Source organism: Lepidochelys kempii, chromosome 3 (genome assembly GCF_965140285.1).
Source record: "Lepidochelys kempii isolate rLepKem1 chromosome 3, rLepKem1.hap1, whole genome shotgun sequence".
In the NCBI taxonomy this organism is placed as follows: domain Eukaryota; kingdom Metazoa; phylum Chordata; order Testudines; family Cheloniidae; genus Lepidochelys; species Lepidochelys kempii.
Window position 1 is genome coordinate 141,025,441 of NC_136382.1, and position 23,936 is coordinate 141,049,376.

Genomic DNA, 23,936 nt, shown 5'->3' on the forward strand with positions numbered 1-23,936 from the left:
TTCTATTTTGTTTTACATGTTGTTTTTTGTTTTATTTCATGTTACAATATTTTGCGTCTTTGAAACCCACAGGGCTCTACCTTCATCTTCTGTTATCTTAAATGAATGGTGGAAGCTTTTCTCCTATTTGGATGGTTAAGCAAACTCATTAAGCTTTTAGAATAGCTGTAATGTGAGCACTGTGGGAACTGTTGCCATTGACTCAACACCCATTAATTTCACTGGAAGTTTAGTTCATCTCAGGATCAGGCCCCTCAACTTTATTACTAGATGAAATATAAACAGTTACAAGAGAGAACAGATAAACTGCACAAGGCAAATTGGATCTTAAGGGAGGCTTTCTTATAGTAGAGGATTCATTTAATATTATAAAGTATAATCCAAGAATACATGGATTATTCTCTGGAAAAGGAATCCTTTTTCACTCAGAAAGTAGGTCATGCTTTTGTCCGTTTTCTGCTAGCCACTAGGGTGTGTTTGTCATTGAAAGAGAGAGGCTGACATGTTCAACTTCAAGTGTGCATGTGGGGAAGATGTTTGTTGTGTAAAGCTAGACCAAATTTTTTAAATTATCAGTTGAACTATCCATTTTGGCATTTGACTCATCTGTAGAGTAGTATATATTTTGTATTTCTGTTTTTATAGACTGGAGAAAGAAAGTATTCAGCACAGTCTTAGCAATGAAGCAAAGACCCGAGCCCTTCAGGCGGAGCAAAGAGAGCAGGAGCTGACACAGAAGATGCAGCAAATGGAGGCCCAGCATGATAAAACTGGTAGGTGGTAGAAAAAGATTAGAGCCTGGGCACTTATTCACAAGCCAGGCCCATGCCTTACTGTGAAATGACATCAGGAACACCTGTAACCTTTGGCTGGCCGAAGGGAGCAGATGCTAACTACACCGGAGATTCCGAATTACATATTAGTTAGCGTTTAAAAGAGAAAATGGAAAGTATTGCCCACTGTCTGTTGATTTCAGAGTGCTGCTCTCACATCTGTTGCACCATCTGGATTATGAGTTTATTTACCTGTATTCAAGAAACGTAAAGCTGAGAGAGACCACAACAAAGTAGAAAAACAAAGGGCTTGTTTTTGGCTGGATTTTCAGGCACACATGTTATATAAAGAAAATAGCATCAGAAGCTCTGCGGGAAATGCTCTGAGCTTACAGTTAAAGTCTCCTGAATAGCATTGAACAGTTCCCACAGTACACACATTATAGCTACTCTAAAAGCTTAATGAGTTTGCTTCAGCATCCAAACTGGAGAAAAGCTTTAACCATTAATCGGTTCTTAATTCACTGTCGCAGCTGGATGTAATTCACTGGCTCCAAATTGATATGTTCCTTTATTTAATCTTTGCAGCCTCAAACATTTTTAGCATTGGTATGTTTTTCCCCCAGTCTAGAACAAGGATGTTTAATCCTTTGCATTCTTCAAGTTATCACTCCTGTAGTTTAAATTTACTAATACAAGGCATTGACCATAGCTGACAGCTTGGCTGGAAGCGGACATCCTTCATCACATTGGCTTAGCTGACCTCTAGCTTTTTACCTTTAATCTGAAAGGGACTTTCAGAATATGCAGTTTCATTTGTTTACAGTCAAAACGTTTTACCATTATAATGCTCCATGTTTATGAATGGCATTAGGCAAAATAAGGATAACTCCACATTTAATATTTAACCAATTACATTGTTAACAAAGGCTCAAATTATAGCTCTTAGACCCTATGGAATGCTAGGATGGGTGGAAATCTGTAACATCTACACGATGGTGGAGGAGGATGCTATAAATTTGCAGAATAGGATGCTTAACGTTTTTCTGGGGAAAACACATTCGCCTGCTACCCCTGTAACTGGCATTAGAAAAGGTTCAGAAAAGGGCAACTAAAATGATTAGGGGTTTGGAACAGGTCCCATATGAGGAGAGATTAAAGAGGCTAGGACTTTTCAGCTTGGAAAAGAGGAGACTAAGGGAGGATATGATAGAGGTATATAAAATCATGAGTGGTGTGGAGAAAGTGAATAAGGAAAAGTTATTTACTTGTTCTTATAAGAACTAGGGGCCACCAAATGAAATTAATGGGCAGCAGGTTTAAAACAAATAAAAGCAAGTTCTTCACTCAGTGCACAGTCAACCTGTGGAACTCCTTGCCTGAGGAGGTTGTGAAGGCTAGGACTATGACAAGGTTTAAAAGAGAACCTCCATGAATTTATCCAGTTAAGTCCATTAGTGGCTATTAGCCAGGATGGGTAAGGAATGGTGTCCCTAGCCCCTTTTTGTCAGAGAGTGGAGATGGATGGCAGGAGAGAGATCACTTGATCATTACCTGTTAGGTTCACACCCTCTGGGGCACCTGGCATTGGCCACTGTTGGTAGACAGGATACTGGGCTGGATGGACCTTTGGTCTGACCCAATATGGCCATTCTTACGTTATGTTCTTAACACCTCTAGAAAAGAGGTACCTGGCATTCCTTCCCAGCCAGTGCTAAGTGGTACAGGATGTGGTGGGGCCACATCCACCCTCTGTCCTATGCAGACATGCCTCCTGCAGCACTGTCACTGGTACTAGTGGGCCTTGCTTAGTGTTAAGGGAGTACAAACAGCTGCATTATGACTGCCTTCTACACAGAGATGGTAGAGGGAAAGGAGCTCTCTGTCTTCTTTCCCCATTCTGTCCAGCACATCTGCATATGGGCAGCTGTAATTTGGCACAAATTAAGGAAAACTAACTTTCTTGCCCCTTCTGGTCCATAACCTATTGTTTAATTTGAGTGTATTGAAACAAGATTGAATGTGTCAACTTTATATCTCTAGTAAGAGTGGGAAGAGTTGAAAAAATGGTCATTTTGTACATAAAGATTTCCGGTATTATGCATCTATGTATTATAGGGGATGTTGTATACTACTACTGTAAGTTGGGTACAGATGAAAGTACAATATTCTAGTCATAATTGTATAAAATGTATTTCATTATCATTTATTAAATATGAAGGAATCTAGTAACAATACAAACAAATTATTTACAGTTTCAGGAATGATTTTAAGACTAGAAATTTAGGGAACACAGGGTCTTCTCACTTGAATATTGAAGACCTTTGATTTCTAGGTAAGACGTTTTAGCCCAGTTTAGGTCAATAGTAACAGAAACTAATCAATATAAAATGGTGGTCTAAGTGCAGTTCCCACTGGACATAGACCTCATATTTGTCAAATGCTGGTTGTCAGACTCAATAGGAAAAACTAAGAACTAAATGAGCTGATTTCTGCAAAGATGGATAGGATACCTTGGGGGGCCCAGTAAGGACATTATCACTCCTGATCAGTGATGAGCTGCCAAAATCTTAACAACCGGTTCCCTCCTCACCCCACGAGGGGATCGTGGCCCGCGCCCCTCCCTCCCCGGACTCCTGCCCCATCCAACCCCCCCGCGTTCCTTGATGCCCCACCCCGGGACCCCTACCCATCCACCCCTGTCCCCTGACTGCCCCCAGAACTAGACAGAAGGTCTCGTGAGCTACTGTAGTGAGTGCCCACCCCACCCCACCACGCCCCTAAGAGCCAGAGGGACCTGCCGGGGGAAGAGGTGGGGAGTCCCGGTGGTGCTTACCTGGGGTGGCTCCCAGGAAGCATCCGGCAGGTCCCTCTGGCTCCTAGGGGCGGGGTAGCGTAGCTGGGGGGGAACAGGGGGCGCGGCCGCTCCCCCCACTGATCACATCAAAAGTGGCGCTTTAGGCGCCGTCTCCATGGGTGCTCTGGGGCTGGAGCTCCCACGGGGAAAATTTGGTGGGTGCATAGCCCCCACCGGCAGCTCCCCACCCCGCACCCGGCCCCAGCTCACCTCCGCTCCGCCCCTGAACGCGCCACCCCTCTCTGCTTCTTCACGCCCCCTCCCCCCACCCCCGGCTTCCCTCAAATCAGCAGTTCGCCTGGGAAGCTGCGGAGGGCTGAGAAGCAGGCGGAGGCTTCGCGCTCAGGCTGAAGGAGGCGGAGGTAAGCTGGGGCAGGGAGCGGTTCCCCTGCGCGCCCCCCAGGTTATCTGCTGTTGTGTGGGCAGCCCTCCTCGCCCGCCCCACCCCCAGCTCACCTCTGCTCCGCCTCCCTGGGCCTGAGCGTGAAGCCACCGCCTGCTTCTCAGCCCTCCCCAGCTTCCTGCGTGAACAGCTGATTCGTAGGAAGCCGGAGGGGCAGAGAAGCAGAGCAGGGCGGTGCGTTCAGGCCCAGGGAGGCGGAGTGGAGGTGAGCTGGGGCCGGGCGCAGGGTGGGGAGCTGCCGGTTGGTGCTCTGCACCCACCAAATTTTCCCCATGGGTGCTCCAGCCCTGGAGCACCCATGGAGTCGGCACCTAAGGCACCACTTTTGGCCGGTTGTTAAATTTAGAAGCCCTTTTAGAACCAGTTGTCACGGGACAACTGGTTCTAAAAGGGCTTCTAAATTTAACAACCAGTTCCAGCGAACCGGATCCAGCTCACCACTGCTCCTGATCCTGTACCTGCTGGGTATATGGAGGACTTCAAAGCCTAGTGTTTGCCAATCTGATGCCCCTCATGAACATAACATTCTCAAATTTAAGAAAAACCAATAAGAGTGAATATGACATTTATGGTAGTTTGTCACAAAAGGCTTTGGTCCATTATCACCTCAGATACCCTCTTTGTTGAGATACCTGCATGTCCGTTGTGAATGAGACTTCTTGGTCATCCTACCAGAAAGAGGCAGTAAGGACAACTGTTCAAAGGCCTGGTAGTGTTAGGTGATGCTCACACTCCATTTATGATGTCAAGAGAAGTAGAAGGCACACTGCACCTTGCAAGATTATGCCCTAATGAAGAGTTGCTGGAAAGGTTGAAATAAATGTTTGTGGGTGTCTGGGGGAAGAAGTGGCTTAGATTTTTCAGAAATTCTTAAGTTTAGCCATTCTTTGGTAAATTGTGATTAGATCATTATCCCATGTTCAAATGCCTGGAATTTAAACCATATTTTTAAAAAAGTAGGGGCGGGGTGAATAAGAAAATATTTTAAATCTTTCTATCAAGTCTTAATTTTATAAATATAAAAATATAATTTCTAGTGAATGAACTGGATTCTTTGCTGACCTCCCAGAATACATTCATAGCAAAATTAAAGGAGGAATGTTGTACGCTGGCAAGGAAGCTGGAACATGTAACAGAAAAAAACAGGTAGGTGTCATTTTTACACTAGCCTTGCTACTTAAAAGTGAGTTACTGTATTTTTTTATTTATATTTATTATTCTCTTCTTCTAAAACCTGTTATCCACACCTATTCCAAATCTGTTATGACATCTGCAACTTGAGAAACCAAGATGGGATTTTGCCCAGGGTATTTCTAATTTTACACTTTTCAAATGATGTTTCCATTTAAATTACTTGGACTATTCAGATCTGAGAAATCACATATTATACTCTTCTTAGGATTAGTATTCTTCAAATAAAAATTAATAAATTTAAAAGTCAATTTGCTACAATTCTAATGTTGTTTGAAATTATGCTAAAAATAATAAATATGTCACACGAAGAAGCTGAATTCTGTTGAGTATCTGGGGTTAAATGACTTAAATTTTTTTAAATAAGTCATTTAGTTTACAGTAGCACACACTAGCTAGTGGTTCGGGATCTTCATCACATCTTCCCTCTCCGCAAACTCTTGTGAAAATTGCTGCTCAGTAAGTGTCTGATTCTATAGCCTCCATTCATGTGACATTACCATTGAGGTAAATGGTTCTACATGTGGAACAACTAAAAAATTAGACTATAAAGTAGTTGAGTAATAGTAGGAGTTTAGAGTTGCACTATATCCATATACAGTATAGTGTTATGTCCTGTTCATAACATGTCCTTAAGCTAGAAGAAGGTTATTCTGCAAAGAATTGGGATACTTTGTGGTTCTAGCATTGAGATTCTGTGTTCATATGTGATATAAATAAAATAAGCCATTTGATTTTGTATTCCAAAAGAGTGAAACTCACCTCTTTGCAGAGAGCCTTCACAGGCCTATCCCCCATTAAATCTTACTTGCAGGACAAAGTGAGTATTGAGTGGAGCGTGGACTTTATGCATACTCTCCATATGGGGTGAATTTCATCCAAAGTGAATTTGGTAAGCAAAGGATTTGGAGAAGGGATTAAAATGGAGGGAATGTAAAATGGGTCAGTTTAAAAAGAGACTCCCCTGTTGCAAATGTGATGCTGGTTCCTCGGGAGGTAAACAAGTAACACTTTTGCCAGTCAATCTGCCTTTCAGATTGTCCAGCATTGTAAGAGTAACATAAGAAGACTCACAAAATAGGAAGTATTCAGAGAGCTGGTGAAGCTTGAAGCCATAATTGGCTGCAGGCAAAGTAATAATTTAAAATAATTGAAATAGGAATTATTCCACCTGTTCACATTACGTAGAATCATAAAATACCAGGGTTGGAAGGGACCTCAGGAGGTCATCTAGTCCAACCCCCTGCTCAAAGCAGGACCAATCCCCTACTAAATCATCTCAACTAGGGCTTTGTCAAGCCTGACCTTAAAAATATCTAAGGAAGGAGATTCCACCGCCTCCCTAGATAACCCATTCCAGTTTTTCACAACCCTCCTAGTGAAAAAGTTTTTCTTAATATCCAACCTAAACCTCCCCCACTGCAACTTGAAACCATTACTCCTTGTTCTGTCATCTGCTACCACTGAGAACAGTCTAGATCCATCCTTTTTGGAACCCCCTTTCAGGTAGTTGAAAGCAGCTATCAAATCCCCCCTCATTCTTCTCTTCTGCAGCCTAAATAATCCCAGTCCCCTCAGCCTCTCCTCATAAGTCATGTGCTCCAGCCCCCTAATAATTTTTGTTGCCCTCCACTGGACTCTTTCCAATTTTTCCACATCCTTCTTGTAGTGTGGGACCCAAAACTGGAGACAGTACTCCAGATGAGGCCTCACCAATGTGGAATAGAGGGGAATGATCATGTCCCTTAATCTGTTGGCAATGCTCCTACTTATGCAGACCAAAATGCCATTAGTCTTCTTGGCAACAAGGGCGCACTGTTGACTCTCATCCAGCTTCTTGTCCACTGTAACCCCTAGGTCCTTTTCTGCAGAACTGCTGCCTAACCACTTGGTCTCGAGTCTGTAGCAGTGCATGGGTTTCTTCCGTCCTAAGTGGAGGACTCTGCACTTGTCCTTGTTGAACCTCATCAGTTTTCTTTTGACCCAACCCTCTAATTTGTCTCGGTCCCTCTGTATCCTATCTTTACCCTCCAGTGTATCTACCACTCCTCCCAGTTTAGTGTCATCTGCAAACTTGCTGAGGGTGCAGTCCACGCCATCCTCCAGATCATTAATGAGGTGGGTTGAGGCTGACATAATTGGAATGGAGGGAATGGCGGTTTGATTCAATCCAGAAACAAGAATGGATAAGTTGGGAGAGGCAGAATTGTCAAGGGTCTTGAAGGTAAGGACAAGAAGATTGAAATAAAGATGGTGGAAAATGGGAAGCTAGTAGAGGGATTTGGTGAGATGAGGTTAGAATTGCAGACAAGAAAGATGATTTTAGCAGTTGTGATTTGAATGACCAGAGGAAGTAATGTGTAGAGTGCCCAGTGTGCCATTGGCTTTCCCATCCTCTCTTGCAGATTTCATAATATGGTGCCTATATATATTATTCAAAACAGATTCTGATCATATAGTTTATTCAGTGTGCCCTATTTGTCTGAATGGAAGACACTTTTGCTGCATTCTGGAATAGTGGCCAAACCATAGGCTTCAGTTACTGCCAAAATCCTGGATTCTACACAGCACATTAGAGTGACTAGTCTAGTGATTAGAGCAGAGGTCTGGGATCAGAACATATGATTTCTCTTCCTAGATATGTTGTTTGCCATGCTACTTGGGAACCTCCGTGACTCAGTTTCCCCATTGGTAAAATGTGGATAATACTTAACACGAGTCCTATGATGCTATATTAATTAATGTGTGTAAAAACACTTAAGCTTTTGCAATAAGAGATCCAATAGAAGTATAGACTTATATAAGATGTTTGCACATTTAGAAGAAGCAGACTAAGTTTAAGCTTTACAAATGCATTTATATGAAATGTTACCTCCAGCTATGTACCTACCTCACTATACTTCATACATGGTTCCTGTATGATTACTGTAATATGTTTTTTGTTAGGTAAAACCTTTTATTGTGAGCTAACCCCTACCTAGGGCTAGATAGATCTCAGGACAGAATACTGAACAGATTATACACCCCTCAGGCTGCATAGAAGATAGTGTATATTAAGGTACAGTATATACATGGAAGTGTAAAAAAATCAAAATGTAGTCCTTTGGAGGGTTTTTTGTGTTATTTGGTTCATTTTTTCTGATTGTTACTGTCTGAGTTCCTAGACTTGTGGATTGATGCTTAACACTGCCCATTGTGTATTTGTGATTTGCGTTTTGTAATTAAGGGGAACAATGGGAGTCCATTGGGTCTCGTTATATATAATGGTTGGTTTAATTTGTTTCACTTCTATCTTGTTAATTGTAAATTGATCATTAAGATTTGAATTCTAATCTGTCACCAGGGTTGTGAGTATTGAAGCTAGAGCAATGATCCTGGTTTTAATCACTGATGATGAGAAACAAATTTTACAATTTTGGTACATATTGCAGTTCATATATTTTAACACTGTATTTTATGGTGTTATAAATATTGTTAAATGACTTTTAGTGTAGTTTTACTGTTTGGACTATAATGTATAAATTATATTACTGGTTTGGCAACAGTAGGTGTCCAACTGTGTGAGTTTAATTGAAGTAAAGGACATACACCCGATTGAACTATTTTTCTGCATGTTTGGTTGATGTTCTGTTTAGAGACTGCACTCATTACACTCAACACCAGCAGTAGCTTGCCCAAGCTAGTGGTACCAGGATGTGAAATCTGTGTTCAAAACCAAATCATTAAGATGATATGCTATCCACTTAAAGAAGAATTATCCCAATCCCAATTATGTCAATAAAAATGTTACTTTATAGCACTTGCCATTGTAATACTATAAAATTGACTGGTTTTCTGAGGAGTAAGAATAGACATTGTTGAATAAAACAGCTAAGCTCTGATTCTGTACTGTGGCTGTAAGAAGTACAGTGCAAAAGACACAGTGTAGAAGGAAGTAGGGGAAAAGAACTTTTACTGAATCCAAGTGTTTAAAAGAAAATCATGAATCAGACCTCCAAAAATGGAGTGACTTAAAAATTATGTTTTAAAAAAAATTGAATATTTATTTGCCTCCTGGATTTTTAATTTTAGGGTGCCCTTAGGTTATGTTTTCAAAACTTTCACAGCAGTTCGGGATAGAAATTACCCTTTGTTTTAAATGGAGGCTGAGATTCTTACATAATCACACGAATCTTGGCGCTCTAGGAAAAACACCAAATATCTAGAGACTTGAGATAAAATTGTGGGAGTTGGCAGCACTGCAAAGTGGTGTATTATAAGCCATCTTTCTGCTGTCCAAGTTCTGGGCTTCTGCAGGGGCTGGTGTAGCCAGTGATGTAAATTAGAGTAGCTATGAGCTGCTCAGACTTAACAGCGGCTTCCTGAGGGCTGTATCATAACCCAGAATCTCCACAGTGCTATGTGCTATAGTGTTGCCCCTCATCCTTCCAACACGCTTCCCTTCCATACCCAGCACGTGAGGGTTTATGAGGAGAGCAGAGGCAAACCAGTTACACTGGCCCTATGCTGCTTTCTCCCCCATTCTACTGCAGCCTTTTTATGTCTTATATGCCACCAGAGCAGCACCTGGGTATCACAATTGGAAGAGAATTTCTCCCCTAGAATTCAGTCATTCCATTAGGCACATGTTCCTCAATTTTTCCAGACGATTGTACCCCTTTCAGGAGTCTGATTTGTCTTGCGTACCCCAAGTTTTACCTCACAGAAAAACTACTTGCTTACAAAATAAGAGCTAAAAATACAAGTGTCACAGCACACTATTACTGAAAAATTGCTTAGTTTCTCATTTTTACCATATAATTGTAAAATAAATCAATTAGAATATTAATATTGTACTTACATTTCAGTGTATAATATATAGAGCAGTATAAACAAGTCATTGCCTGTGAAATTTCAGTTTGTACTGACTTTGCTAATGGTTTTTTAGGTAGCTTGTTGTAAAACTAGGCAGATATCTAGATGAGTTGATGGTACCCCCTGGAAGACCTCTGAGTACCCCCATGGGCACACATACCTCTCATTCAGAACCACTGCACTAGGATATATTCATAACTTATATTTAGTTTCACTAGTTACAATAGTAATGGTATGCTATGGATATGTGATGATGATAATTTGCTCTTAATGACTTTTCTGTCAAAATGACTCAAGACACTTAATATATCTTCATCTATTAAGTCTTACAGTGCCCTGTGAGGTACTAAGTTGTATTATCCCCATTTTACACATGGGTAAACTGAGATGTTGAAAGATGAAATTACTGTCATGTACAATGAATAAAACGTGATCCTTGCTATTCATCTTCTGATAAATGTACTCTGAAGCTCAACGTAGCAGTTTTGGCTTATTAATAAAATTAATACTTTGCTCTTATAATAGTACCTTTTACTCATAGGTCTCAACGTGTTTTATAAACCATTCAGTAATTAATCTGAAAAACCCTGTGAGGTGGGTTGCTGATATTTATTTGTATTTCTGTAGCACCTATGAGACCTCAAGTCATGCACTGGACCCATTGTGCTAGGAGCTGCACAAACACAGAACAAAAAGACAGTCCCGTCCCCTAAGAGGTTACAATCAGAGTAAACAGTTGATGGCAACAAACATCACATTATTTCCATTATATTTTATTTATTTTATGTTTGGTGGGTTTAGTTAGGAATGATAAGCTAAAGGAAAGGGAGAGGGGATGTTGAAGGGAGAAGCAATGAGGGGGACAGGGAAGGGGAGAAGAGGAGTGACGCTAAGATGAAGAGACACTGGAGAAAGGGGAAATGGAAGGAGAAGGTTGGAGCAACCAATCAGCACAGGGCAGAGAAAGTCCAGTCAAAACTGTAGAAAGTTCTCTGAATGGCTAAAGGATCCCACTTTGGCTTCTTCCGTCCCTGCAGGCTGGAGTTTCTGTCTGGCTCCTCTCTGCAGTCTTCTCCCAAGCCCACATGATGGTGGGAAGGGGAGACACCACCTTGGTCCTAGTGCCCCCACAGTTGGGGAGTCTTCCTTGACCGTTATTCCCTTTTATATATTAGGAAATTCAAATAAATGATTTGTCCAAAGCTGCTGAAGGAGTCTGTGTCAGAGCCAGGATTAGAACTGAAGAGTGCCTGGTTTCCAGTTCTGTACTGTATCTAGCACATGGACACAGAGGACTAGATTCACAGAAGGACTTATGTGCGTATGTCCAATATTTATGTCCCACTGACATTCACAAAATTGCTTAGCTGCCACTTAACCCCGGAAGCACCTAATGTCCCCAACGCATCCGAGTTTCTGCTGGTAGGTATGCACAAAGCCACCCCAGTCCTCATTCCACTCCACAACTAATGAACTGCTCAAAGACCTCTGTTCTGCTTAAACCCTGTCAGGATTGTCAAACTAGGCATTCCATCGCCTATTTGCTTTCAGGTCCTGATCTATTGTAAATCTGATACAACTCCATTGACCTCATTTGACACCAAAAATGGCCAATTGTCTTTAAAATCACTCCTTAGTCTGATTGTCCACACCAAGCAAGGGGAATTGTGATCTTGCATAAGTGGGTTTTTACATATCTATAAGTGAGAGGCCGCTCTTATTATAACTGGGTTACCAAAAAGTGGCATACCAGAGTGTCATGTCTCCAGATGCTAGGATGTGGCTTACTAGGTAAAATGTTTGTTTCTGTAGGTTCTAATAAGAGCCTATTTACACATACATGTACAGAAGTCTTATAAAGGTTGAGACTACATAGTGATGGCCCACTATAGGATGAAATCTGACAACATCCATCACCACTGTGTTTTTACTACTTTAGGTCTGAAGTCAGCCAGCTTAGTCAGGAAAATGAGTATGTTCATGACAGACTGGAGAAGATGCAGAAAAGAAATGATGAATTGGAAGAACAGTGTATCCAGCATGGGAGAATGCATGAGAGAATGAAGCTGAGGTAGGAAGTTCTATTAATCAGTCCATATGTGGTATACTATGCAATACCTGTTGTGTTGTATAAACAAGAAAAAAACCTTAGTTTTTATTTTATGAAAATGACCAAAACCTCAGACCATCCTTTGTTTGTTCTTTTTGCTTGTGCTGTTTTGGATAAACAGCAGGAAAGCATGTTCAGTTTCCACAGTACTCTGAAGAATGTAGACCTAAATTGATTTAGCATATGTGTTGTATGCTGTTTCTGCTGTTTGGGCTCTCTCAGATGAATTGTCATAAGAACAGTCATACTGGGTCACACCAGTGGTCCATCTAGCACAATATCCCATCTTTCAGTGTTGGCCAGTGCCAGATGCTTCAGAGGGAACAAACAGAACAGGGCAATTTATCAAGTGATCCATCTCCTGTTGTCCAGTTCCAGCTTTTAGCAGTCAGAGGTTTAGGAACACCCAAAGCATGGGGTTGCATCCCTGATCATCTTGGCTAATAGCCATTGATGGACCTATTCTCCATGAACTTATCTAATGCTTATTTGAACCAATTATACTTTTGGCCTTCACAACATCCCCTGGCAATGAGTTCCACAGGTTGACTGTGCATGGTGTGAAGTACTTCCTTATGTTTGTTTTAAACCTGGTGCCTATTAATTTCATTGTGTGACCCCTAGTTCTGGTGTTATGTGAAGAGGTAAATAATATTTCCGTATTCAATTTCTCTACACCATTCATAAATTTATAGACCTCTGTCATATTTCCCCTTCTCCCCCAAGTCATGTCTTGTCTAAGTTGAAGAGTACCAGTCTTTTTAACCTCTCCTCATATGGAAGCTGTTCCATACCAGTAATCATTTTTGTTGCCCTTCTCTGTACTTTTTTAATTCTATTATATCTTTGCTGAGATGGGGCGACCAGAACTGCACATGGTATTTAAGGTGTGGATGAACCATTCATTTATGTAGTGGCATTATATTTTCTGTCTTACCTATCCTTTTCCTTATGGTTGCTAACATTCTGTTAGCTTTTTTGACTGCTGCTGTGCCTTGAGTAGGTGTTTTCAGAAAACTATCCACAATGACTCCAAGATCTTTCTTGAGTGGTAATAGCTGACTTAGACCTCATCATTTTTTATGTATAGTTGGGATATGGTTATCTAGCATGCATTACTTTGCATTTGTCAACATTTAATTTCATCTGCCATTTTGGTACCTCATCACACAGTTTTGTTAGATCCCTTTGTAATCCGCTTTGGATTTATGTATCTTCAGTAATTTTGTATCATCTGCAGACTTTGACACATCGCTCTTTACCCTTTTTTCCAGATCATTTATGAATATGTTGAACAGCACTGGTCCCAGTACTGATCCTTGTGGGCAGTCTGCTATTTATATCTCTCCATTGTGAAAACTGACTATTTTGTTACTACCCTTTGTTTCCTGACTTTTAACCAGTTACTGATCTATGAGAGGGCCTTCCCTTTTATCCCATGACTGCACACTTTGATTAAGAGGATTTGGTGAGGGACTTTATCAAAGGCTTTCTGAAAGTCCAAGTACACTTGAACCACCAGATCAACCTTGTGCACGTGTTTTTGACACGCCCCCCACCCTACCCCCCGTGCCAAGAACGATAGTGCATTGTTGAGGCATGATTTCCCTTTACAAAAGCTATGTTGACTCTCCCCAGCATATCACATTCATCTGTGTGTCTGGTAATTCTGTTCTTTGCTGTAGTTTCAACCAGTTTGCCTGAAGTTAGGCTTACCAGTAAGTAATTGCTAGAATCGCCTCTGGAACCTTTTTTAAAAATTGGTGTTACATTACCTATTCTCCAGTCATCTGATGTAAAGGCTGATTTAAGCAATAGTTTACATACCACAGTCTGCAATTTCATATTTGAGTTCTTTCAGAACTTTTGGGTGAATACCATCTGGTTGTGGTGATTTATTATTCTTTAATTTATCAATTTGTTCCCAAATCACCTCTATTAACACCTCAATCTGGGACAGTTGCTCAGATTTGTCACCTAAAAGAATAGCTCAGCTGTGGGAGTCTTCCTCATAATTTTGCAGTGAAGATCGATGCAAAGAATTCATTTAGCTTCACTGCAATAGCCTTGTCTTCCTTGAGTACTCCTTTAGCAACTCGATCATCCAGTGGCCCCACTGATTGATCATCAGAAACAGGAAGCCTGACAATCTTAAAATTTTATTAGTTTTTGTGTCTTTTCCTGGTTGCTCTTCAAATTCTTTTTTGTCCTGTTTAATTATGCTTTTACACTTGACTTGCCAGAGTTTATGCTACTTTCTGTTTTCTCAGTAGGATTTAAAAGATGTCTTTAACTGCTTCTTTTACTGTGTTGTTTAGTCCTGGTGGCATTTTTTTTGGTCCTGTTTGAGCCTTATGGTGTTTTTTAAAAGTTCCCATGCATCTTGCAGGCATTTCACTCTTGTGACTTTATCTTTTAATTTTCATTTAACTAGCCTCCTCATTTTTGTGTAGTTCCCCTTTTTGAAGTCAAATGCTACTGTGGTTGGTTTCTTTGGTATTTCCTCCTCCACAAGAATGTTAAATTTAGTTATATAATGGTCACTATTACAAAGCGGTTCAGCTATATTCACATCTTGCAACAGATCCTGTGCACCACTTAGGACTAACATGTCTTTCTTTTGTGCCCTTATTTAATATGCTATATTTTTCAGTACTATTTTCTTAACACATCTAGTTATTTGTGTTTAATATAAACAAAAACCTGTCACTGGAAATCTAAGTATTAAGAGTATTATTAAAGTAGAAGCTGTTCGATTTTGACCAATAGCTTGGAAGTGCCAATTATTTGATATTATTTGAGTTACTCTTATGGAGGCATCTCCCCACTCAAGTAGTGCACCCCCATCCCTTAGTCATGTGGGCTGAGAATGAGGAAGGGCAGAAGCTTTTGAGGGTATAGCCAGCCCTCAAGGGTAGTAGAGACTTCCCCAGCAACATGGGAGTGGGAGCAGCTGCAGTGGGGCTGGTATGAAACTCTTCCTGGACATCGGTGATAGCACCATTCTGTATGCCAGAGACTCCAGTCCACTCTGTGCTGTGCAGGCAGCATTTAATGGCCATAAACTGGCCAAAAACAGCTGGGGCAGAATTTTGCCTGCATGGAGGAGATCAGCCAACGATTCCATCACCAGCCTCCTCATGCTCCTTCCACCCTGGGTTCTCAGTGTAATAGGAAGGAAGGGATGCTGGGAGGGAGTTTGGGCAGGACGATGAGGAAAGGGACAGAGCAGAGTATAGCTCTGGTGCACCAAATCCTCCACTCTGGAGGGACTTCAAGCCAGTAGTGTAAGTTAGGGCTGCACAGGAGGGAGCTCTACGTTATGCTAGAACTGGACAGCCCTGAATCGGGGAGCGAGCTGCAACCAGCTCTCTACAACCCCCCGCTCCATATCAAGAGAGTTTAGATGACCAGAGTATCAAGGCCTATATGTTACACAGGGTGTTCTGTCTGGTGATTGTTTGCCCCTTCCCCCTCCTACCGCTGTCTAACAGAGTTCCTCTGCTGCCGGTCTCTGTCCCCCTTCCCTCCATTCTTCCTTTTCCTTCTTTGTTGCTTGCTTCCTCCCAGTAACTCATCCTGCTCCTGCCATTTCACCTCACTTCTGCCCCCACAGTTAAACTTCAAAGGAAAAAAAAGAGATTCTGAAATCTCAGATGGTGCATTTAGTCTGTGAAACCGGATGATTTCATTGCTACCCTCATCCTCCCTCTCCATGACACGCTCCCTTGGTTCCTTGCATTAGTTGTTTTATATTAGATTCCAGCCTTGGGGAGTGGGGAGCATGTCAGCCTATGTATTTGTACAGTGCCTAGCACAATGAAACTCTAATCTCACTTGAGCCTTTGGGCACGACCACAGTAAGTATAAGTACGAAAAAAAAGCTGGCTTTTTTATTATTGAAAGTTGAAAACTGTTATGTTGGGTTTTAGTTGGGTAAAATGGATTTTCATCTATAAAATATTGGTTTAGGTAGCTGATGTGGGATAAGTAAAAGTGAAGGCCTTACAAGTTATAAATTGGCTGCTAGTATAACAGCATCTGAAATGCTCTGTTTATGGAGCACACATTCACAGTGTAATCCATGCTACTACAGGAATTCCAGCCTCACCTCTGCTTTTAGAAAACATATGTATTGTCTCATCATACTGGAATAAGGACAGGAGATACTACATACGGTTTGATTAGGCTGCTATGTCAGGATGCAAAATTACTGACATCCCCTCTTCCCCTCCCCGATCCCCATGAATTTGGCCACCTCCCAATTCACATACTTCCTAGCCTTGTTGACCCCAGGGCATAGGAAGTGCTTCACTGTTCCCTGCAACACCCTGCATGTGCATGTCCTATCATAACATTTTTACACCTAGAAAAAGTTCCAGGATCAGCCCCAAGTCCCTCTTAACTCTAAGCATTCAGGCTATCCCTTTACACATTCCTAAATCATTTCCTCCACATTGCACCACAATTATATCTGGTGCCCACTGATAAGCCCCCAGTATACAGAAGTGGCATGTGCCACAGAAATGGCATGTATACAGAAGTAGTATCAGCTGGTCCCATAATATGCCCCTCCTTCTGTGCTAGCTCAGGACTGCTTCATCACTAAGCCCTAGCTGCGAACACTCAGACAGCCTGGATGCCCACCCATAAACAATGCTGTGCCCATAGATCTGTGCCACTGTCAGCATGGCCTGTCTTCCTGCATCTGGAATGAAAACAATGAAAAATGAACAACGAAAAATTCCCTACCTGGGGGTGTCATGTACATTCTGTATGCTTCTGAATGCCAATGCCTGAATTACCCTAGCCCCCATACCCAGCTGTGCCGCTGCTGTTGTAGTCCAAATCCTGAATGAGTGAGAACCAAATTCCTGGGCTGGAAGCCCCAACCTAATCAGTCCCCAACTCAACACCATAACAAACTGGTATGTTGTGAGAGGAGTCCTGTCATCTTGCATAAAGAGGGGCCCATTGAAAATATCTGTATTTTTCCTTTTTTCTAGCTTAGTACCCAGGCCACTCTGCTTCATTATTACTACTAGCTTGAATTTCAGATCTGTCTTTTGTCAGCTGTTAGGGCGACATTTAATATGCATTAGAATGAAACAGAGATCATGAAGAAGTTGTTCATCGTTTTCTATACCATCACAGCAATTTTATGCACTAGAAATGAATCAAAGCATTAATACAGAACAGAAAATTGGTCTGAGAGAAACATGGTCATGCTGCAGGCAGTGCCTTACCTTCTGCTACTGCTGTTAATGATGGAGAGCACTAAAACCAGTGCAGTAACTGTGTTTTCCTAAATTTAATATTTTATAATTTATAAATGTGGCATAGATTATCATCTAACTGAGCCATAGTCAAGAGATTTTACCAGTATATTAAAGGGGAAAGTGATGAATGCTTTGGTTTTATAGTTGATCTAATTCTGTATTTATTTAAACATCAGGTAGCGAATGGAATGTTATCAGAAACAGCTTAAAAATCACAGTAAAGCTGTTTTACAACTTCCACAATGAAGAACAGTTGTAGATTTTAATATCAGCTGAGCTAATGTATTAAGTTTGTTCCCAAAGGTCATGAACTTGACTATGAATTGTTCGTGTACACTAAGTACAGTAGAAAGTCATAAAAAGCCACTGTTTTCTAGCCTATGCATTTGATGTTTTTCCTAAATCAAAAAATAGTGAGGTTTTTAGTCTACTATTCTAGACCTCTGCAGCCTGTTGCTGCCTTACCCAGGCTAGTCTTTTTTTTTTTTTTTTTTTACTTAGCAGTAATGGAGTTTGCTGCATTGTTCAGCCTTCTGTCTCAAATACTAGTGCTTTCATGAAAGTGGTATAGAGAATGATTACCTCTCTGCACAGTGATGCATTTCTTCTTTGTATGCAACCACAGATAACACTTTTTGCTACTGTATCACACATATAGTTTCTAATTTGCTATATGTGCTGTTACCCCAAGGTCTCTTTAGGCATTACTGTTTTCCAGGTTTCTCACTTTTATTGAATATAGTCCAGTTTATTTTTCATTTATTGATCTTCTTGTTTGGTTCTTCAGCCAGCTTTCAGTTCATGTGAGAATATTTTTATCACTCTCAAAATTGATTCAATTGATTTTAACTTTCCATGAGTCAAATGTTTTATAAAATTGAAACACACTATCTGTATTTCAGTCCCTTGATACACTAATTTTGTAATTCTGTCAAAACCAGAAGTCGGTGTTCTTCATAAACACAACGTATTGTTCATAATTCTGTTGCTCTCTCGATTGTTTATAGAGTTGTCGTCTTCTATATAATAGTTAAACCTGCTGGATGGTAACTGCAATGGTCATCATCCTTTACTTCTTTAGATATTAGTACCACATTTTTTCTTCTTTGCTCCTCCGATCTTTCACCAGATGTCTTATGATATTTCACAAATACTGAGTGAATCAATAATTTGTTGTCACAGATGAGAGATGTTCTACAAATACATTTTTGCATTTATATTGTAATGAAATATGGTATTTATAGTGAGAAAAAAGGTTACTCTTGTTTGTCATCACTTTGTTTTTTGCTATGGGATACAAACGACAGGGCAATAACTATTTTATATTCCTTTTTTAGTTCCATAAAACAGTAGTTAGAGTAAGACCTTATTAATTGATCAGTCAACTTGTTTTGAAGTAGCAGCTTAGAAATGTTTGTCAATGAAAATAGACAAGATAACACTTTCCCTATTATTTCTATCTTTCTCTATAGAAAATATGCTGTTTATAAACATCTGTTCTGATGATATGGAGTGTTTTTTTAAGGACAAGGTTATTTCATATTTAAATTATAATAATTAAAGTTGTTTTTGAGTCCCTTCTTTGAATATAATGTAAATATTCATCCCTTTCAGTTTTGTTTGCTCAGTGAAATGTGTCATTAAAAGAAAGGAGATGTCCATCTGAATGATAGATAGTTGACACCTGCTATTGAAATGGAACTGAGCTGAGAAGTTTGCAATTTGTGGGAGTGAAGGAGAGATGGGCTGTACAGTTGTTGTGGTTTTTGTTACTATATAGAAGCCCATGATGCTCTCCATGGCTTGTCCTCCCTTCTTTCTTTTACCTGCCTTCTTTTTACATCAGTTTGTTCTTTATTGTCTTCTTGCTCCCACATGCTTTTAATTTTAAGATGGATTTTTGAGGGTGAGTAAATTAGCTGAGAAGCATTGTCTAAATTGTGGCATTTGATCAAGATGACAGTGTCATTGCTCTGTCACTGGAGATGTGTGGTCAACTTTACTTGGTAACTTTACAGTTCTGAATCTTGGAGAAATGTCACTTTGAACACTGTGCTGCTGCAAAGAACGTGTTAGCATCATTTCAATTTTTAAATATAATTTTGTCATTAAAGTCTGCATTTTTCCATTCTGCAAAAAATGACTCTTAATAGTAAAAAGTAATTTTTTTTTCTTGCTAAGAGGGAAAAAAATTATTACAAGGCCAGTTATAAATGGAGGCAACCAGCAAAGAAATATAATAACAAATACAGCAAAAATAAAACCTAAAACAAACCACTACCACATTCCTTTCTCCCAAAAATAAATTTAATTTAAAAATTCTAGATGATATTAAATCTGGTTGCCATTTTTAGGTTCACCTGAAATGTTGGCTCATGGTCTGTACTGTCTGCATTTTCAGTACCAATGTTAAAGTGCTCTGCACACAGTTCTCTCTGTTGCAGTGACGGGACCTGTACTAGTTGGTGGCAAGGGGGGAGTTGAGGGAGACTTGCTTTAGGTGTATTAATGATTGAACTTATTAATTTGTAATTAATTCGCAACCATACTATCATAGGCAAGGATTTCATCAGCTCTCTTAAGCTTTAATTGATTTTGATCTGGTCTGGTGTATTCAGCACTTGTTACTTATCACTTGACTTTTCTAAATACGTTCCCCTTCCTAACCATTAGAGTGATTTTGGTTAATGTAAGGGTTTGAACATAGTTCATCTCTTTAGGCAGCATCAACTCTCTGACCTTTCTCCATTGGAATGGCCATAGGCTGAAAAAGGAAGCATGTTACTTAGAGTAGCTAGCTCTTCTTCCAAACCTTGGCCCGCACACTTCTTAGAGCCTAGATGGTGTGTGGAGTTGCAGCAAATGAGGAAAGATGTCTACATGTAGTGCGAGAGCACCTCTCTTAACCACTTCCTTTCTTTGCATGAGCCTGTCAGGCCCTAATCCATAGTTCTTTTTCCTGAACTAGGCAGTGAGATGGAGTATATGGGCCACAGTTTATAAAGTGCATATGGATTCTTGAAGTTATTTTATATTATCAATAAATTATTGATTTGTAGGCTTGTAAATACTGTTTTTCAAAGATTGTTTAGAATACTGTAAATGGGGATATGGATGTTCTGTACAATAATGGTCTGAAAATCAGAGCATTTTTGCTGGCAAAATAGTCAATACTTTATTATAATTTCCTCCAGTTGTTTAGAATCTCATAAAAGGCTAGTCTATTGTGATGAGGTTTGACTTGCGTGTTTTGGTATATCATCTTTTATTATTTTCTGGTTGCTTGAAATATCCTCTGCTAGGAGGAATGTACCAGTCAAATAGTAGTTTGTTCACATTTGTACCTGCTGAACAGGATATTACACTCCAACGTTGTGCAATCTGTGTATTATATTTGTATATGTAATATAAATACTCAAAATAATTTGTATATTATGTGTGGGCATGTATACACACATGCACAAATTGTGTAGAACATTTATATAGATGGGCTTTTTACACCTATTTCAACTATGTTTCTGGTAGCTGAAAAGAAAGAGCCTATGGGATTGGCAGTTTGGGGCAGATGTGTGTCTATTCCTCAGGCATCAGTGGTTGTAAGTTAACTATAAAAATGTTATAACCATCTGTGTAACAAGACGGCAGAGATCTGCTCTTGCCTGTTACTATAAATAAGAAGGAGATTTGTTTGACTTCATAGACATTGGATTTATAAAGACTATATGTGTCAAATCATAACTATGTGCCATGCTGCTAGGATGTGTCTGCAGCCAACTACCTGGGGTGGTCTTTCCTTCAGACATTCTAGTGAAGCGCAACAACTGTTTAGAGATGTCTGTAAAGCACAGTATGTGATGAAGTATGTGTGTATTCTTCCTACAGGGAAATGCCTGATTTTCATGGATAGCCTTATCTGTAAGAATAGAGTTAAAATTGACCTTTAAATGGGTCATTTAAAGAGTAAAACAAAATGCAATAAAATCATGTCTCAAGTTCTCTTCCTGCGCCCACTCCCAAAAAAAAATAACCCTAAGATATTTCCTTTTAAATGTGTTGTGTTGTGCTTTTAAGCGAGAGAGTGTGAATTTTTTTTTTAATTTTATTTTTTGGTGGCGTGGGGAGAAGTTAATTTCAGATCTGTGTCACAATATTTGATTTACTACGTCCCTACTCAGAGAGATTTGAATTTCTTTGGCAAACCTCTAGTAAAACGGTCAATTAAAAGTCAAAATCCTTTCCTGATAATCAAATCAATCAATTTATATTAAGACTCCTTTTTTATGTATGGTTTACATACTACAGCAAATCACTTTTCCTGTTTTCCCCCCACCTGATAATTAAGTTATTAAAAGGCCCTTTTTAATCCAATGTCCTTCATATTTTGAATATATTTTCCTCCTGATCCTTATCATAGATAGGTTAATATTTTTTCCTAAGTGAGGAGAAAATGTTAATGTGACCTTCTATTTAATAGACATAATTATACCCCTACAGATTTCTAAAGATAGACAAGTGTAGAGTCAAATGTCCAGGAAAGTGAGTCTTGTTTTTTGATTAAAATGTGTTCATGTTTATAACAAAAGCAAACAAAAACAAATACATACATCTCTCTAATTTATCTGGTAATAAAGTCGTCTCGAGATATATATAAATATAAGCTTTTTTCTCTAAGCATCCATACTCATGCCCAGATATCTGTATGGGGGGGCTTCATAGCAACTGGATTGCCACAACAACTGGAGGTCAAGTTGTTCTTGTAGCCTTTCATTCGCGGAGTTTCTCTTTTTGAAAAGCTTTGTGTCACTACATCCTGCATTGCAGTGTAGCCAAATGAGACTCTCTTCTCTGTCCAGGATTTGGGGTTATCTCTATCGCTTATACACTGCCATCAGAAAGCTTTCGTTGTAGGTTGGGAAACACAACACTCCAGAGAAGTAATATTAGGAAATAATGAAAGGATGAGATTCTATATAGAAAACAAATCATGTCAGAATCTGAAAATGTCTTTGGCTTCTGTTTAATGTGCTTGGCTGTTTGCACACAGTACACATGGTCTGGAATAGAAACTGGATGTTTAAAATCTCTCCCTCCCTCTCACTCTCTAGCTAAGTATTTGTCTATTTGCTATTTATTTATTTATATTAGTGCTTCCATTTTAAATATTTATCATTTGTATAACATAACACACTGAATTTTCCCCACAAAATATTATTTAAAAAAAGTTTATTCTTCAAATACATGAACAGCAGATGTATAAAACAAAAATCATTTTAGCTGATACAGACCTGAAAGCATCTACCGTAAGTAAAAGACAGAGTAATTGGGGAAAATGTTTTACAGTTCTGTGTAACTCAGTTCTTGCTATTCTTGACATGGTAATGGCGAATGGTTGGAGGGAAAGTATTTCCATATTGTGGGTTTTTCTGTTTGAATTTTCATTAGAGTATATAGTGCACTTAATGATACTGATTAATTTATTAATAGACTGTAAGACTCCTAAAAGCATTAAATAATAATGTTTGACAGCCTTGCAAAATTCTACCTGCCCACTCACCCAAAATGAGTGATATCTTTTAAATATTAATTTTTTTATCATCCCTGTAAAAGGCCAAGGACTAGTTTTTGCGACAAGGCTGGTAAATGTCCATGACAATATTGCAAGGCAGATTTATGACAAGACATTACAGTTAATTTACACATGGGAAAAACATGTATATCCATGCAGTCAGAATGTGACCCCTCTGCCCTTCAACGGCTGTGAGCACTCAGAAGCCAATACACCCTTTAAGGAAACAGTAGTTGGCCTCTCCTGCAAGCGTCGTCCCTCCCCCAGCCAATACTGCTGAGGTACTCTGCCTGCCTTTGCACTCCACAAGCAAATCCCTCCAAAAACAGAGATCTGGATACTTTATATTCATGTTCAGCTCTTAACTGTGGCAGCCAAATGTCTTTAACTTACAGATTATCAGCCAGGTTTTTGACTATCCAGAAACATAGCAAGCCCTGAAATAAGTGCTCTATTTAAGAGAGTGTGGTGCAAGCACCCAGACTGTCCTCATCACCTTCTGCAACTAGCCAATTGTTGGTTAATATGGTTCTCAGTGCTAAACATCAATCTAATGTTGATGACGGCCTTCCCCAGACTGTTCTTACAACTGAAATAGGGAAGGTGATGCTCTTGACAGCCCAAACAAGAGTCTGTTGTTTGGCATGCCAAGTCCTAGAAATGTGTGTCCTGAAACAGATTCCTCCAGAGGGGCTGGAGTAGACAGATATCACTAAAGGTGCACTCAGAGCACTGCCATTACATCCTATTCAGTTGTACTAGGAAAAGCTCCCAGAGGTCTGTTCCATCATTGCAATGAGCTGTTTGTAGTGATGAGAATAGGACCCCTTGTCATGGTATCAAACAGGTAAGAGTTGTGAACCACCATGTGAAAGAAAGCATGCCTGCTAATTTCTGCCTCCG

At 39.9% G+C, this 23,936-nt stretch overlaps 1 protein-coding gene across 11 annotated transcripts in view; it reads left to right on the plus strand.

Annotated features, from left to right (window-relative positions):
- The window catches only part of SDCCAG8 (SHH signaling and ciliogenesis regulator SDCCAG8), a 155,702-nt gene that overhangs the window by 86,698 nt on the left and 45,068 nt on the right, over nt 1-23,936 (plus strand). For 8 of the 11 annotated variants that reach the window (XM_073338251.2, XM_073338253.2, XM_073338254.2 and 5 more), the window contains 3 exons: nt 646-773; nt 5,071-5,179; nt 12,018-12,149. The exons of 1 other annotated variant lie outside the window; for it this stretch is intronic. In XM_073338251.2, coding sequence (XP_073194352.1) covers nt 646-773; nt 5,071-5,179; nt 12,018-12,149 — 369 coding nt within the window. Of the gene's footprint in view, nt 1-645; nt 774-5,070; nt 5,180-11,253; nt 11,396-12,017; nt 12,151-23,936 lie in introns of those variants that run through there. 2 more of the 11 variants (XR_012158166.2, XM_073338257.2) reach the window with 2 other exon arrangements.